General features: G+C 40.9%; 1 protein-coding gene and 1 long non-coding RNA gene across 15 annotated transcripts in view; one reads left to right on the top strand and one right to left on the bottom strand.

Moving 5' to 3' along the window:
• LOC310713624 overlaps positions 1 to 18,163 on the top strand; it is an 80,431-nt gene that overhangs the window by 33,516 nt on the left and 28,752 nt on the right. Inside the window, exons 6-8 of one of the 3 annotated variants that reach the window (XR_014529348.1) lie at positions 3,017 to 3,167; positions 4,798 to 4,907; positions 17,347 to 17,571. The exons of 1 other annotated variant lie outside the window; for it this stretch is intronic. This is a non-coding gene — a long non-coding RNA (uncharacterized lncRNA). Of the gene's footprint in view, positions 1 to 3,016; positions 3,168 to 4,797; positions 4,908 to 10,781; positions 10,912 to 17,346; positions 17,572 to 18,163 lie in introns of those variants that run through there. One more of the 3 variants, XR_014529349.1, reaches the window with a different exon arrangement.
• Positions 210 to 18,163, bottom strand: part of ST18 (ST18 C2H2C-type zinc finger transcription factor) — a 190,846-nt gene continuing 172,892 nt past the window's right edge. For 10 of the 12 annotated variants that reach the window (XM_083517879.1, XM_083517880.1, XM_083517884.1 and 7 more), the window contains 9 exons: positions 16,544 to 16,606; positions 15,872 to 15,940; positions 12,660 to 12,722; positions 12,364 to 12,444; positions 10,643 to 10,864; positions 9,268 to 9,356; positions 8,086 to 8,189; positions 4,675 to 4,818; positions 210 to 3,214 (listed from right to left, as the gene is read on the bottom strand). In XM_083517879.1, coding sequence (XP_083374005.1) covers positions 3,074 to 3,214; positions 4,675 to 4,818; positions 8,086 to 8,189; positions 9,268 to 9,356; positions 10,643 to 10,864; positions 12,364 to 12,444; positions 12,660 to 12,722; positions 15,872 to 15,940; positions 16,544 to 16,606 — 976 coding nt within the window. In that variant the 3' untranslated portion in view covers positions 210 to 3,073. Of the gene's footprint in view, positions 3,215 to 4,674; positions 4,819 to 7,291; positions 7,420 to 8,085; positions 8,190 to 9,267; positions 9,357 to 10,642; positions 10,865 to 12,363; positions 12,445 to 12,659; positions 12,723 to 15,871; positions 15,941 to 16,543; positions 16,607 to 18,163 lie in introns of those variants that run through there. The other 2 variants (XR_014529337.1, XM_083517882.1) reach the window with 2 other exon arrangements.

The raw sequence follows: 18,163 nt of genomic DNA, 5'->3' as shown, positions 1-18,163 counted from the left end.
TTTATCACCCCTCGCCTTTGGCCATGCTAGCTGGTGCTGATGGGAATTGTAGTCAAACAACTTATAGTTGATACTATGTTGGCTACTCCTGGTTTAGAGGAACCCCACGTTTTGTTTTGCCTTGGAAACAACTGGCTGAGTGTTTGTAAGTGTAGTTAGATGTGCACCATACACCCCCATCTATTGAAGACATCAAAGAACTTGTGGAACCTGTTTCAGTATCAATTTTATTTCCTACCATACACCAAATGTACAGCACAGAACACAGTTTTGTTGCTTTTGATGTAAGAAATATTAATTGTATGAAGAAACAGTATACAAACTACTCCAAATTAAAAAAAAATGCATACATCATTGCTCTTTACAAAAGGTCTAATTTACAGGATAACTCGTCAATGCAAATTAATCCAACAAAGAAAAGGAAAAGGAAAGGAAGAAGGGAAGGAGGAATCACAGTGCACATTACAAAACATCAAGTACCAAGAAGGCAAATAAATACAAAGTTACATCCTGAGCAAACAATCCAAACACAGATAAATTAACCTGAAGCCATAGGAAATCATAGTAATAAATAGATAAGTCAGTAGGAGATTGTTTAAATTAAATTAAATATATAACAAATTTCTTAAAATATTTAGTAAATTAACTTTTAGTCTCTGTCATGAGTGAACTTGGTTTCTTTCCCCCTGTAATGCATTGAACAGGTATAGTAACCGTCTTTTTTTAAAAAAACAAACAAGTACAATAACTTAATAGCAATTTGGTGTTCTATTTTATATTAGCACATACTGTGGTAGCTTCTGTCAAATTGTTTTCTTTAAAAAATAAACACAGCTTCTAAGGACATTCTTGTCTAAACTAAGGTCCGAGGGCCATATCACCGCCACCCCCCGCCCCCCAAAACATTAACAGCAAGCTCCACCTATTGCAGAACAGCAACCACAGCATGACAGCTGAATGATTTGGGAGAAGCACTCTTGGATAGGAACCCTATAATATAAATGTACGAGTGAAGACTGTGAATGCTGTCATATTCAGTCAAAATATAAAGTAGGCAAATAAAAATAAACACTTTCATCGTAGCACAGGAAAATTAAATCACACGCTAGATTCATGTGTACATTTTACATTGAGGCACATATGCACATGAGACGTGTGTGCATACCAAAAAAGGCAGTTCAGCTGGTTGTATATATACCTTCTTCTGAAAACAACATTAGAATTCTGGAAAAAAATGCATTATTACTTCTAATCCCTGAAACAGACACTGGACCCCTGTTTATAGCTGCTTACTAAACTGAGAATGGATACGGGTGATCAAGAGGTCTACCTGGGATGTGTACGTATTTCTGAGTGGTTGCCTAAGGACTGTAGCACTTGGAGACATACCCTTATTATGAGATGGTAATCAACTGCAACTAAGGCTTTCTTTAAACCTCGGCTCCAAACACATGCAACAACCTGATCCAAAGGAACATGGGATTCTGATACGTATTCAGGTCTCTTCTGCAAGCAGAGGCTTCCCCCATTCACTTCTATGCACGAGGCAGCAGCAGAGTTGCACATTTAGGGGGAATGAGCCATTGCACAGTGGTCAAGCGTTTGCATACAAAAGGTCCCAGGCTCATTCCCCAGCATTTCCAGGTAGGCCAGGGAAGTCGCCTGTCTGAAATACTGCCAGCCTGTGTAGAAAATACTGAACTAGATGGACCAGAAGTTTGACTTGGCAGGTAGACAGCAGCTTCATATGTTCAAATGGAGCTGCTGGAGTAGGGGGTTTTTCTGAGATGTTACGTCTTAGCAGTCTTAATGGAACTTGCAGTAAATCTGCTTGGAACCACAGCATTCATGTACAATTGGAGGTAAACCCAATCAGTGCATTGCTACAGTTCATAGATCCAGTCACCAAACACCATTGCCGTGCAAGCCCATTTCACAGCAGTGGGGCGTAGTCCCCTTTGCAACTGCAGCCTTCTCAGTTCCTTCCACTCAACCTAGTACAATAACTGACATCTCAGGGAAGATTTGCTCGGCTTAATTGTATGTACAAAATCATCAGCTTGGGATGCATTTTTCCAATATGAAATTATATTGATATTGATCTACTGACCAATGTTTTTACAAGGCTCTGTACAAAAAGGGGAAAAAAGCTACAGGTCATTTCAAAGCCTATCACATTAAAAGGGATAAAATTTATATATATATTTTCCCGATGAATGACCATGAAATAGGGGAAAACATATCTTAAATCACTCCAACCTTCCCTCTCGAATGGTTTCCAAGGATTATTTGTGGCAGGCTAAGACACACAGCCAAGTCCAAAGGTTTGCTGATTGCTATATTTCATTATTGCTAAAAAAAAATCATGAACTCTTACAACATGCTGCACTTGAAGAGCTTATGTTCTTCCAGCAGAGGGCACCATTCACCTTTGCATCCTTGGTTCATCATATCTCATGCTATTGAAAACCCTTTTGAATTTTTTTTGTTAAAATAAAGCTGTTATAAAAAAGCAGGATGTGGTGAAAATAAAACTAGAATCACAGTTCTGTTATTTTTGTTTCTTTCATAGATTTCCCCCTTCTTCCTGTACAAACCCAGCAAAATGTTAAATTTACACTATAACTTTCAATCTATTTTAAAACCCCATTGGAAAATAAATTAACAAACACATTTGTAAAAATATGGCAGGCTGCAGAAATGCTGTTAAAAGATTAAAAAAACACGCACACACACAACTCCTTGATTGAAAATAAATTAAAAAAGTAAAAAAATAGTTACACACACTTTTTACATTCACTTTACAAAATGAAAAGAGTGCAAACCATGATGACAACAAAAAGGATTTGTACAGAAATAAATATATTCTATGATCTGAGTCATTGCTGTTAATACAATAGTCTGTTATGTTCTCTGTCCTTTTTATGTCAGCTGGAAAAAAAATAGTGCAATGTTGTAAATTGTAAATGCAGCACAGAAACCAATACTTCTAAAGCAGTCCAGGCGCTCTTTGCAGATCCATCTGGAGTTTGCTGCTGCTAAGTCACTCCTGTTGCCCAGCAGCTTCCTCATCCTACACGTGGATACCCTTCACTGCCTGTTTGATACTTTCCAGCAGAGCCTTGCAGTCCGGGGAATACTCCCGTTCCAGATTGCTGTACATATCTGTGAGTGTATTTACATATGCTTCAAAATTCTGCTCACTGATTGGGCCCTGGAATGAAGATGAAAACACATCACACCTAAACATGGGAGTCAAATATTAGGCAAGGTGTCCACTATGTGACAACTGGAAAGAGAGAGAGGGGGGGAGCAGCTGGACATGGAAGGACTGTCTACAGGAAAACAGCAAGTGTTTGACTCCTGCAACCCTCCAAATATTGTTGGACGCCAACTCTCATCAGCCCCAACAACGACGGGCAGAGATGTTTGGAGTTGTGTCCAACAACATTTAGAAAGCCATAGGTGATTCCTGTATCACAGGGAGTTGGACTAGATGATCCTTGGAGTCTCTTCCAAACCTATATGGCTCTAGGTAACCCATTCCTAGTTTAAGCTATTGCCTGACTATGGCCTGTTGCTAGCATCACCACCTGACCAGAGAAAAATGACCTGGCCATTTTGAATTCACTTCTTTTCAGAAGTAGTCAAGTCTTTGACAACAGCTCTTTGGATCCCAGCCAGCCAATGGGATGGAGAACTGGGATGCTGTGGCCCTCTATCTGGCACTTGGGTTTCTAGCCACACCATACCCCCTCCCTAGACTACACCTCTCACTGCCCCTCCTTTGCACCCACCTTGAGTGTTTTTGTCTGGCTGGAAATGTGTTCATGAGCTCTGATCATGCTTTTTTGCTTGCTTGGATAGAGTGGTGTTTGTGTAGAAAGCAGCCTGTTGTAGAAACAACATTTACATTTCTTCCTCGGCTCACTGGTATGTGGCCCTTGGAAGATTGCCCAGAAAGGAATGTGACCCAAGTCCTCTCCACTTCCCAAACATTTCTCTTCTGTGCTTAAAGGTATGGTCATGGTCTTCTCCAGCAGTAGAGGGGCATTACTCACCTGGTTTCCCAATGCCACAGGAGAGTGGGAGGGGCAAATTAATGGGAAGTTCAGCATGGTGCATGCACAGCAACACAGCCAATCCCACCAGCACTGGACAGGCAGTGTGGTGTAATGGTTAGAGAGTTGGACTTGGACCTGGGAGGCCAGGGTTTGATTCCCCACAGTCATGAAACTCACTAGGTGATCTTCAGATGGGCCAGTCACCATCTCTCAGCCTAACCTACCCCACAGGATTGGTGTGATATTATTGAAATTTAGATCCTACTTTTTTCCTTGAAGGGGAAAAGCTTATAGATAAAATGGGGAAGAGGAGAACCATTTACACCACATTGAGCTCCTTGGAGGGACAGCATTAGGAATGTTGGACTGGCCATGTTGCTGTACCTGCTCTGTACCAAGCTGCCTGCTGCCTTACCACCGTTGGTAATTGGAAAGCCAGGTGAGTCCCCACCACCCCTCTGGCCGCTACTACTATCCATAATTTTCGGCACATCCCAGAGATTGAGAATGTTGTACAGTTTGAGATTCATCTCTGACAGCCCTGCAACATGCTGTTGACTAACTTCCCTGGGCTCCCAAGAAACTGCCACATTCCCAGCCACAGACATACCATTTGTGGAAGCTGAATGTCGGCCAGACTGGAGATGAGGGCTTGACTGAGGCCAGCCAACTCCTTCAAGAGGCTCTCGTTGTTCTGCTCGATAAGTTTGTTCTCCTCTTCTATCGTTTTCAGATTGCTCTCCATAGATGTTATCTGAAACCACGAAGCAAAGCAATGTATGGTAGTGTGAACAGCAGAAGTAAACCAACGGCTGAAGAGTTCTCAAAATGCTCCCAAAAATGGTTAGTGTGCCTGATAAAGCCTGACACATTTTAGCGGGGAAGTATGCTTTCGAAAAATCCTTTTACTTTTTGCTTTATGAGAAAGTATATTTGTAGTTCCTGATGGAAGTGGGTTCTTCTTTTTATTTTTTATTTTTATTAGTATTATTTTTCAGAGTCATCATATACAATCCAGAAACAAAGATAACCCATACCCAACAGAACCAACCAAAAGTCCCTGGCGACCACCGAAAATACATTATGAAAACTTGTGTTCCTGTATGCATACCCCAACTTACAACATCTGTAAAACATTTTCATATAGATGGGTTCTTTTAAATGTACAATTATGTGTTTTTGTGTGTTTTTGATATTGTCCCTGAAGAAGGAAAATTCCCTGCTCCCGCAAAATGCATTGGGCCAATGCACATAATTTATTTTTCCAGGGGATCAGGCTCTTTGCAAAGTTTTCTGTCTTTTGTATTCCTGCATTCAGTTCTGGTTACTGCGAACAGTGGGGTTCTTGGCCTAAAATGCAGCTATCAGAAGTGATAGCCCAAGGCAGTGGAAGTTGCCTACGCAGAAGTGAAGCTCAAGTCCTTTCTGTTCCATGCACATCAATGTCAAAAGGCGCTCCTAATTGGGGCGAGCCATTTTATTTCTAAGTCAGTGGATTCTGCTGTTCTTTCAGAAGAGGAATATGTTTAAATGATGCTCTAGACAGTGACCCTGCTGGATGAAAAGAGCATTGTTTGTGGGAAGCGTGTTCAGAAATGGACGAAAGACTGCAGGCCTCGAGCTGACAACTCAGGAGGAGTGTCTGATTTAAAATGAAGAGTTTTGCCCTGAGGGACTGGGGTAGGTAGGGAGCAAGCAAGCTGCTATTTATATTGCTGCCTTTTTCTCACAGCATCGCTGCTGACTCACTACAATAGCAGCAACCCTGGTTTTGGCTTTTGAGCTACTTTCCAGGGCAAGGTTATGCTGTAGAGTGACTGAGTTTGAAGACAGGACAGAGTATAAAAGCTAAAAATAAAAAAGTAGAATAGGAAATGAAGGAGCTCACTTTGCAACAATTCATTGTAACATAGGCCAGGCATTATATATATTATTTTGAGAGAAGCTGAGTGAAAAATTGAGCTTGGGGCCGAGACCATACATTTTAAAATCTATAATACCACTTTAAACAGTCATGCCTCTCCCCCCAAAAAAGTCTGGCAACTGTAGTTTCTTTAGGATGCTGCAAATTGTTAGGAGACTTCTATCCCCTCACAAAGCTGTAATTCCCAGTTCCTTGGGAAGAGGGATTGGTTCTTAAACCACTGGAAATTTTAGCTCTGTGAGGGGAATAGGGGTCTCCTAACAAGTCTTAACACCTTAACAAACTACAATCCCCAGGATTTTGGAGGGAGGGTGACTATTGGATGTGACAGCTCTCATAACATACACTTCAGTATACTATTTATATTTCAAGGAGGAAAAATGAATGCACTGAAAACAGTTAACATACCCAGCTCAGCCCAACTCAGAGTAGACTAATTGAAAAAAATGGACATAGCTAAGTTAGGTCCATTCATTTCAATGGATCTAATCTGAGTAAGACTTAGTTGAATACCATCTCTGATTTTTAGCATGCCTGAGGAGCTGTGTACATACACACAAACACATATCCTTGGAAAAAGTTAATTACAATTTGAAGTTAAGATTTAGCTGGTATTTTTTTCCATTCCAGTTGCCCAATTTTACTTACATTGTGCTCATTCATTAGACTAATTTGATGAAACAATGCATTTTTAAAAGTGGAAAATTTGCCATAATATATATATTTGTGGAAATTTAATTGAGCAAATCATTAGCTTTCCATAATAGCATGATTTTTTCTTCTTCCAAAAATGGGCTGCAGATTCAGTTAAACAACTGCATAAGCAACAACAAATTTGGCTTTCAGTTGGAACATAAAAAAGCCTGCTTGGTCAGGCCAAAGGCAAATCTAGTCTAATATCCTCTTCTCCCAGTGGCTAACCAGGTGCCTGGGGAAAACCCACAAGCAGGTTTCAAGCACAAGAGCTCTGTCCCCAACTGTGGTTTCCAGCAACTGGTATTCAGAAGCATTGCTGCCTCCAACTGTGAATTTGTCAAATCCTCTTTTAAAACCATCCAAGTTGGTAGCCATCACTGATTCCTGTGGGAGCGAGTTCCATTGTTTGATTATGTGCTATATGAACAAATACTTCCTTTTGTCTCTCCTAGATCTTCCAAAATTCAGCTTCATTGGAGGTCTGAGTTCTAGTGTTATAAGAGAAGGGAGGAACCCCCTTTTCTCTTGCCACTTTCTCCATGCCATGCATAATTTTACAAACTTCTACAGGTCGCCTCTTACTCGCCTTTTCTCTAAACTAAAATGTCCCAACTCTGCAACCTTGCTTCATAGGCGAGTGGCTCCAGGCCCATTTTGGTTGCCCCTTTCTGAACCTTTCCAAGCTCAACAAAATCCTTTTTGAGCTGAGGCTGTATGGCAGTAAACTAGAATGATCTGACAAAATTAAAAGCAAAGGTTTGAACCCAGGCATTCTGTGAGACCATGACTTTAAACCAGTGGGTGGAAGGCAGGGAGACCAACAGTAGCTGAAGCTAGACAGATGAAGCAACAACTCCTTTAAAGCTCCAATTAAACCCTCGCTGAACCAGAGAAATGGACCATATATGGGTCAAGGTAGAAGGCAAAGGCAAAGCCTCCAAAAAGAAAATTGGGCCATGTTGCTTAGGTTTCACGGGCCACAATAATGAGCTGGAAAGTTGCTATGATTTCCATGCAACTCTGCCCAGTTTGCATGCTGCTACAATGCTGGATCCATGGGTGCAGCTATGGGAAACATAGTATATGTTAACAACAGCTTGCAAACAAAATTCTCAATGGTCAACATGCAGTAGCAGTGGCATAGCATAGGGGAGCACAGGGGTAGTTGCCCCAGGTATAAGATTGTTAGCGGGTGCACATTTTCAACACCCGGTGCTGTCTCAATACAGCCATGTGCTTCTGTTACTGGGCTCTGTTGAAAACAGCTTCTTCATGTGAACCAGGCTGGCAACCCACTCTACGCTACTGTGCAGTAGAGTTCACCATCATTGCAATGCCAGAGATTAGTAGGAGCTTTTGATGTTTGTTTTTAAGGGCTCAATCAGAGATTTTCTTCCTTACCTGTGTCTGAAGTTTCATCATGTCAGCTTCAATTTTAAGGTTGGATTCATTCAGTTCTTTTATTTCTTCATCCAAATGTCTGATTTCCTCCTCATTCTCTAAACCTGCACAAGAATGAGCCAAGTCAAGTGTAAAATCACACCTGACTGAAGAGATGGGCAAATGCTAACCCCTGTGTAATGGTATGTTATAGAACAAGCCTCTTCAGTTAACCTGGTCTCTGGAATCAAAATTGCACATTTGCAATTTAATTCTACACTTAACGGGGTCAGTGTCAAAGCTTCCATTATGGCATGTCAGGGGCAGAGAAGCAGCCATGAAATTTTCCCTTTGCACTGATGGAGCTCAATAGGCCTTCAAGTGGCTGAAAGTGGCCCACCTGGATTGAAAGGATCAATGCAGTACTGATATTTGTTGAAGGGCAACCCTGGGAACAGAGCGCAGGTCGCCATAGCTCAGGATGAGGGAGAAATTTGGATTACATGTCAATGCAGATCCTTTTATTTTGCAGTTTCTGAACCAATGAGCACACAGAAAAGCAGCGATCCCTCCAAATTTGCACTTTCCCAAATTTTGTTGTGCAGCTCCTCAACCACAGCATGTGCATAAAAATTCACCTGTACAGAAATACGTTATGGGAAATTGCTTGAAAAATGTGCGTATTGGGAGAAGCACATATCAAAGTGCTGATGAATTTTGGTGAGGCCTATTGTTATTATTAAAATTGTTGTTGGTTTTTATTGTTATGATTGCAAATTTGATGTGGAAATCTGGTGGACTGGAAAGATGAGACACGGATATAGGCAAATTTGTCCATCTCTACCTGTGTCCTGTTCATTGTGAGGCAGTACAAAGTACTTTTAATTAAAATGTTCAAATGAAAGGCACAATGTAATTATATATATATATATAGTAAACCAAACATTAAATTAATTAATCCAATTATGTGTCTTCATGAGGCAGGCAGCAGAGGGGCTGTAGCTCTGTGTTTGCAGAAGGTCCTGCTTTCACTATACAGCATCTTCTGTGAAAGAATATCTAGTAGCTGGATGGAAAGACACTTTTTCTAAGACTCTAAAGAGCTGCTGCTGGCCAGAGAAGACAGTACTGGGCAAAGACAGACTCATTTCCTTACTCCCAGATTCCAGTGTCATATATGTACTGCTTTTGTTACCTTCTTACCTCCACTTGCTTTCAATTTGATGGTCATCAGTTCTTCTGATATTTTGCCCTTTTTTAAGGCTTGTGCATTCAGAGGGCATCCAGACAAACTGAAAAGAGTAGGAAAGGGGACCTATTTGAAAATTGAAACACATTTTTGATTGCTGTATCTCAGCTTCCAGGGTCTTGGCAGTACAAGTCCATTTCATTGTGCTGCACGTAAGCTGCAATCCTGTATTGCTACTACAGTGTTACTGGGCGCAGAATATTGCCAATGACCGAACTGGTTGTGTAGTTACTAAAATCTCTCTAAGACAACAAATAGGCAAATTGTCCTCAGTGCAGCTCCTGACATGGCCCCATTTGAACTATGTAGTGGGTCATCTACGGTGGTGGCTGCTACCAAAGCAGAAGCTTAAACACACCTTCGGGAAAATAGTACATAATGGTGCAGCGGTGGTAAGTCAGTGCTCTCTACTGGGAAGGAGAGGCAAAGCAGTGATGAGGTCAATGTGGCACAAACACACTGCAGGAGTGCTGGATCGGCTCTGCAACTGCATTTGCACCATGCTGAATACCCTTGCTGCCTTGCCCTCTACCTCTGTCACGCTATCTGCAACTAGAGGCAGCAGTGTAAAATCCTGGACCAATTACAGCACAATTCTATACATGTCTACTCTGACATAAATTCCATGGGATTCAAGAGGGCTTATTCCAAGGTAAATGTGTATAGGATTGTTCTATTAAAATCTGTGACTGGTAGTCAACTAAATTTAACTCAAGAGCAGACCCACTGGAATGAATTAACATGGCCAAGCTAGGTCTATTAATCTCTGTTGGTCTACTTGGAGTAATACTTAGTTGAACATCACCAAATTTACAACTCCTGGGGTCAGCTTAGATACGCAAATGAACATAACAGCTCAGTAATTTGCTACTAAAAATACTTTGCATTTTAAACAGGACTTTAAAGCAATAAATTATATTTGCATTCTCAGATAAGTGAATTTAGGATTGTGGTCTTAAAAGTCTAAAAAGCTTGCAACTCAGAGTCAACTTTGAAATGTACATGAAAAGAAGAGTTCAGTAATATGCTGCTAAAAATACCTTGCCTTTTAAAAAGAGCTTTTAAGGCTAAGCAGTAAATTGCATTTGCAGATTTCTCACCTATTCTAGGTTGATATATGAATGTTTAGACAGCTAAAATAAAACCAAAGACATCTCGAAAAATCCTGGACATCTCTAGGAAACGAGTTGGGGTTAATTCAGGGACTTATGCAAAATCCTAACAAGATTTTTCCTATCAGTTCAACAGCTTCATTTGTTAAATTCACACAATTGCAATACATTGTAGGTATTTGTTGGGTTAAAAAAAAGTAAAGATACAAAGTGATACCTTCTATGGGTGACAAAAACGTTATTAACATGACCCAGCCCGTTGCAGCCTGGCAAAGGACAGTGTGGCAGCTCCTGCTTGTTCAGTCTCCAGGGCAGCGAAGACCCATTGAGAGGACTCTCCTTCTGTCTCTTGGCAGCCATAGGACAACCCGAAGCAGTGCGATGAGAAGTGTATTTACCTGATATGTGACCTTGGCCATCACAGCCTAGCACCGGACATCTACAGAAGCACAGCAAAACTGATGTTATTTTTAGGAAAAAGAAAAGAAAAACCAAGAGGCAGAAGGGAAAAATGTCCATGTACCAGCGACACCTCAAGAAAGATTTCCTCCCCATAAATAAAATAAAGCCTATTTTTTTTATAATATTAACGTACTAATAGCAAGGTTTTAATGTGCTTGGGTCCTTCTTGGAGATTTCCTGTAGGCATCTGGTTGGCCACTGTGAGATGCTGGACTAGATGGGTCATTGGCCTGATCCAAGGGTTTCTAATGGCCAAATGCCTTGTTTGATGCTGGATTACTGAATTTTAGGCTACTGTATTTTACTCTTGTTTTAAGAGTCATTGATTGATTTTATTTATATGCACTATTAAATAGTGTGGGGGGTTTTGGCAAGCTGCTCTGGAAAGTTTTTTTAATTTGAAGGAACAAGGGAAATATATTTAAAAGAAAAAGGAAACAAGTAAAAGGCACAGTTTGAGGAAAATGGCCAAGCAAGCCAAACTAGACTCCTTGGTGTGTCAAGATTGGCCCACAGGCTGCTGGTTCCAAGCTGTCTATACATTAGGGCTGCAATATGAAGACCACTTTAAAAAATACAGTCCAATACACCGTTATTGAACTCAATGGACTTGAGTGTATGCAAAGGATTGCACTGTGAAATACTTTAAATATGGTGGCTTTAAATATGAAGGAGGCTCGACTAGCTTCCATTAGTGATCTGCCATAGTGTCATGAGTCCCATTCTATGGATCACTTTTTCAGCAGGTACACTCACTTTTGATTTTCAAGCATCTCTGAAAGACCTTTTTTATGTAGGCAGGCCTATGCAACTGTTTAGATGTTTTGATCAGTAGATCATTTTAATGATCATTTTGCACTCTTATTATGTTTTCTATTTTATTGCCTGTCCTGCCATATGCTATCTTTATATATATATTATATATATATATATATATATATATATATATATATATATATATATATATATATATATATATATATATATATATAATGAAATAAGGTCAAATCTTCACGTGCAGAGGCACCACATGCAGACAATTGTCAGCCCCTGTAAGCATCAGCCAGTGAACTGGTAGGGGAAATAATGCATGATATGTAAGCCTTCCCTACATGTGGGTGTACAGGACTGGCAGAAGGGTGAGGTTACTGGTCATAAGGGCTCAGAAGAAGAATTATAGAGGGTCTAAAAAGGGTCTCTGCCTAAAGTTTGGCTCATCTGGGATGGGGATGAGCCAGATAAACTCAGAGACTATGCTTCTCCTTTGTTTCTTAAGACCTGGGACCTTTCCATAGCTGTGCCATCTGGTTTACTTCAAGGACAGCACAACAGCACCTGAACCATAAAACCATCCTTTGGAGGTTTTGTTTGGATTTATTGTTAGGAGAGGATATATGTTAGTGAATCTGAGACCAATCTTCCTGTGACGTATCCAATAGCGAGGCATAAGTGACAAGCCTTTGCCACTCCACTTACTTAAGTTCAGGGTCTTCTTTTTCTTCCTTGGTAGGAGTCACTTTGAGACCACCTTTCCTGGCTCGGGGACAACCAGACAAGCTGAAAGTACACAGAGTAGAGCAATATAGATTTCACAGGCTTTTGCTTCTGGATGATTCAGGGGTGATGATCCTGTGGCCCTCCAAACGTTGGACTCCAACTCACACCAGCTGCAGCCAGAATAGCCAGTGGTCGGGGTGATGGGAGTTGTAGTCCTGCAAAATCTGGAGTGCCAAAGCTCCCTCCCCCTCAAAAAATAAGCAGAAGATTCTTACCTTCTGTGTGAGGCATAGTTTCCAGTGACATGACCAGACCCATCACATCCTGGAGTTGGACATCTATAAAGCAAAGTGCAGAGAAGATGATGACCCTTGACATTACATAAAATATCTAATTTAGGAGATTTTTGCATTGGAATTTCCCACAATCCTGGTTTGACATGACTGTGTGCAACTGGAAAAATAAGAAAGGGTACCCAAGGAAAGCAACTATTTTGGGGTGTACAAGGGCTGTGTTGTACATGAAAACTCAGCCACTGATATAAACCTCACAATTTTCCCACTCAGTTATTTAGATTTCTGGGAAGGGGAAGATGAAAACGATCATTTGATTTGTTAGAATCAGTGCATTTCAAATCTGAAAATATATATGGTCAGGCTCAAATATATGCACTGAATTAATTGTTAAAAAAAGAAATATAACCCCCTGTATACCCATTACACACAACATTTGTTTCTCTTTCTCCTAGGAATAGGGATTTTATAGTCTGGCTCAACAGCATTTTGTATTTCTTTTGTTAATCCAGTGCAGTGGAGTTAATCATGCCATTAGTCCTGGATCTTCTTAGAGGAACTTATAGTAGATGTGCAATACAGGTGTGATGGGAACATCTTAGTGGCCTCATATAGAATATACTCAGTAGTGTCTCAAAGAGGCTTGCAGTGGTTGTACAAAAGGAGAATAGCAATGTTGCTGGAAGTTTTATTAACCTGGTTCAAAATACAAATTTAGCATGTTAGGAATAGTTGCCTATATTCAAAACTCAGTGTCATTTCTCTGATTGCGATCTGAGCCAGGGAAGAATCCCCATAAGGCACTGTAAGGGCTCAGGTATCCTAGGAAAATGACATGTCCAGTTTTCCTGGCAGCTGAGACACTAATATTTCAGCATTCTCAATGCCAGAACCAGAGGGGTGAGGGAAGGGAGGAAGAGCTTCCTGTCAGACCTCTTAAAGGTAAAGGTAAAGGGACTCCTGACCATTAGGTCCAGTCGTGGCCGACTCTGGGGTTGCGGTGCTCATCTCGCTTTATTGGCCGAGGGAGCCAGCGTACAGCTTCCGGGTCATGTGGCCAGCATGACTAAGCCACTTCTGGCGAACCAGAGCAGCGCACGGAAATGACATTCCTGCCGGAGCGGTACCTATTTATCTACTTGCACTTTGACGTGCTTTCAAACTGCTAGGTTGGCAGGAGCAGGGACCGAGCAACGGGAGCTCACCCCGCCGTGGGGATTCGAACCACCAACCTTCTGATCGGCAAGTCCTAGGCTCTGTGGTTTAACCCACAGCGCCACGCGCATCCCCATCAGACCTCTTACTCTGCACTTATTGTTGCCACCTCACCAAACCAAAGAGAGTGGGGCAGAACACAGCTGGAAACATAAAATGAAGTGGTTGTTAATAGCATACAACAGTTTCCAGCACTGCTTCTTGAACGAAGGGACAATGCTGGCAGTAGTGGTGGTAAGAGTGTGTTGCTCATCAGTAAGAGTTGAGGTGAAGGGCCACAGCTCAGCAGCAGAGCAACTGTTTTGCATGTAGAATGTCACAGACTTAATTCCTGGAACCTCTAGATAGGGATGGGAGATAATCAAGTCTGAAATCCTGGAGAGCCACTGCTAATCAGTGCAGGATCCAGTGTTCCTAGCAATTGCACAGGCAGTAGCCCACAAGTTCCAATGGCCCAATGACGTTATGCACAGCGCTCACTATTGCAACCAATGCACCAGTTTTGAAGACAGTCACATTTCCTCAAGATGCTACAGTGGGAATGCGGGAGGAGATGTGATTAACTCTCAAACAGAAATGCTGCCCTCGGGAAAGATGTCTGCATTCCTCACAACAAATTAGTAACCAGCTCTGTATTTGTTGCACTTTTTCAAGCTGCACTACACGAGCACAGGATTCTGTCAAGCATTCTTGGAAGCCTTCGCCAGACTTTATCCAAGCATCTTCATCAGCCAAAACACTCCCAATGATAACTGGGTGACTGCCTGCCAACCTTCCTCTTCAATAATAAGGCCAGATGCCCAGATTGCTCAGGCCTCCTTAAGAACCTCCACAGCCACTCTTTTGTTTGTGACTTTTCTCTGCAGTATATGGACTCATCTGATTTAATGCTTGCTTCAACCACATGCAGAGGGGTATGTCTAGTGGCAAAGGATAAAAAGGAAAGATTTGCAGGCTTGGTTTGGATAAACACTCACATTTTAAAGCTTAGCCCAAGTACTTTGATCTGAAAAACCAGACTGCGTATTTTGTGAGATCCAGCCATCTTGCAAGATTTGGTATTTCCAGCTGGCTTTCAAAATATGAGAATAACATTTTCTTTCCCAACATTTAGACACATCTACTTCAAGACCTGACAAACAGTAAGATTCTCTCCCCTTCGTCTGATTTATACCTGCTGGGTGGGATAAGACTGCTCCCAAATTCCCTTAGCAGGGGCAGTTTCAACTCCCTGCTAGTGCAAACCCAGCAACCTTGTCCACGTGGGAGGTGACTATTACTATAGCTACACTTCTTACACTGGTAGGATTGCGTGAGTGAAAGGGGACAAACTGGACAGGTATGGGGCAGTATGGCAGAGGTGTAGAAGTTAGACAATGACTAGTGGGATCTGCAACAAAATATTCCACTGTAGAGTGTTTCTATTCAAGTTATGCTTTTGGGGTCCCACAGTAAAGTATTTTCCCTAATCTTTTCTGCACTTCTGCAACCCCTGGAGTTTCCCCAAGCCTGTTAGTATCCCTCTTTTGGACATGGCTGTCACATGTGGAAAAATAGTTAACTATGAGACCTGTAACAAAATATTGATGTGTGGAGTTTTCCTGTTTGAAATTAATTCAGAAGTGAATTAATAATCATGCAGTCCCTGGACAATAGGGAGTCAGACGTCTTTAGGCCTGCTTTGAGAGCATTTGTAACTATCCAGGCTTATTCCCCTGCCTGGCTACCTGTCACCCTTTGCCACCATATCCAGGACACCATATCATGTGTCCATGACCAAAACCTAGCACTGGAGCAAGAGCTGGACTAGTGCATTCTACAGGAAGCTGGAGTTGTTACCCCAAAGGCTGAGCAAACATCTGCTTTGCAGCTCTACTGGTTCCTGTTGCTGAACAAGCAGACTGGGTTTTGAAGTAAGTAAAATATGTAGGAAGAGAACAGCAATGAACCCCTCCCTCTCCTTTGATACTAATACTCACTTAAGCTCTTGAGAGTTGGCAGCCATCAAGGATTTTAAGGTCTTGTCAGCCAACGGGCAGCCAGAAACACTAGAAAAAACAAACAAACGTGAAATAGGCTTCCTTGAATATACCTCAGCAAATATTAAAAGATTGCACTAAAAATATTTAACCATTAAATTAAAAAAAACAGATCACAGACCAACCACTTGTAAACAAATCCCTTCTTAGTTCCTTCATCCCCATAGGGATGTGAAGGAAGAGTGTAGTAGTTGATACAGCTGTGTATCCCTCATAGGCCACAGAGCTCCTTCTTGCTCAGATGATGCATTTCAACTGCTACAGGGACTTGTTTGTAAGCTGGACCTTGGTCATCACAGAAACCATTGCATAGGGAGCTCCATTCAGCACAATGTAGGAACTGGGCCTTTGGTAGCATTTACCCTTTGGAACACTCTCCTGTTACATATCCAACAAGCTCTGCCTCTGTTATATTTTTGGTACTTATTGGAGACCTTCCTTTTAAATGGAGATTTTTATCCCCATCTACATCTGTACTGGATTTCAGCTCTGTGTTTTTATATGTTTTTATTGCTAAATTGCTCAGGGTTTTTTTTTATGGGAACAGGTTTGTAAGTAAAAAGTCCACAATGTCATGCCTTCATTTTGTTATTAATTGCTCTCACTTTTTACCTGCGGTGCGATGCATAGTTTCCTGTCACATGACCACTGCCATCACATCCTGGTGTTGGACACCTAAGGAAATAAAATGGAAATGCAGACACACATACAGTTGTTGTACGTCTCTCTTATTGAACTGTGCGATAAACATACAAAGATGGAAAATTGTTCCCCACATGAATAGGAACCCCTATTTTTTTTCCCAGGGGGGGAAAGTTCAATTTAATGTTTTTAAAAAAGGTTGTGTATGGATCTGGATTCACACCCCTTGCTATATATTCACAATATATGTGATATTAAAAGCTGATGTGATCTCGTGATTTAGATGGCCCAACTTCACCAAGACACTGTAAGGACTAACAATCATGAACCTGAGGGCCCTAGGATATGAGAAACTGCCCTTTTCTAAAAAGGGCTCACCTATTCCAATTTTCTACAGGTTAATTGTTAGCCCCCCCCCCCAATTACTTTGAAAAATCCAGAGACTGCATTTTGGTCCCAGCTACTACTTTTTTATTTCTTCAGAAGCAAAATTATTCTCTTAGTTAATCCTCCCAAAACACTGTTGATGCATGGACCACAAAGTAATATTTTATAAACAAGCATAGAATGCACCATATTTTTTTTTAAGAACTAGTGTATCATTTAGACAACTTATTCCATTCCATGTCATACAGCTGCTTTGGTATAAATATAATCATCAGAGAGACCATTAATATTTAAAAATATGTAATCTATATTTATAATGAAGAAAGTTCATTGTAATTGAACCTCAGAGGTAGAATTTTTCTTTACAATTGCTATTGTCATTATAGGTGCTTCCTCATGATGGAGCCATTTGTATTGCTCACTAAACTACCTATTCTGCCGGTGAATATTTAGTAAATGTCCTCTGCCCTCAGTGTTACCTTTAGAATCTTTAAATGGCGAGTCTTAAGTGTTTATGAATTAAATTGTGTAGGCAAGCACATTTTGGGTACACATCAGCATGCAGAGCAAGTATTACGGATGCTTTAAAATCCCATACAAGGCTTGGAATTATTGTAACTATAGAGAGAAGAAATTATGTTCAGTTATTAAGGTAGTAAATGGCTGTGTGGATCCCTGGAATTAATGTCACACAGCAACAGATCTTTAAATAGAAATTTAATAAATAGTAAAAAATAATAATAAAGTGTCACTGGGGAAATTATTGCTTTTCCTTCTGCTAGCTTCATCAACATTTGTGTTCTTAAAAAAGGCAAAGCTAACACATAAGTGTGGATACAATATGGTGAGCAGTCTTTAGATTTAGATTAAGGCATGCTGTGTCAAAGAAGATTTGGCCCATGGGAACAGTAATATCTGGAGGAGGGCTTCTAAATCCATAAGGCAAACGTCAGACATAGAATTGATATCAAAGTATTTGGTGATGAATAAATGAAATTATAAAAAACAGAGATGGAGGCTGCATTCATGTGGCTGTTTATTCCATTTTCACAACTTCTTCCTATCTATTAAGTTCTGCATTATGTTTGAGCTTACACATGGTGTAAAAGCCAGCTCTGGAACTATAGTGGAATATAGCACAAGCTTAGTGCTCATTTCTGTGTTATTTGCTTCCAGAAAAAAACCCGTTGACAAATCATGTGG

Source organism: Podarcis liolepis, assembly GCF_965112155.1.
Source record: "Podarcis liolepis genome assembly, chromosome: 8".
Lineage (NCBI taxonomy): Eukaryota > Metazoa > Chordata > Lepidosauria > Squamata > Lacertidae > Podarcis > Podarcis liolepis.
Note: the sequence above shows the minus strand (reverse complement) of the source record. Positions and strands in the feature narration are given on the sequence as shown.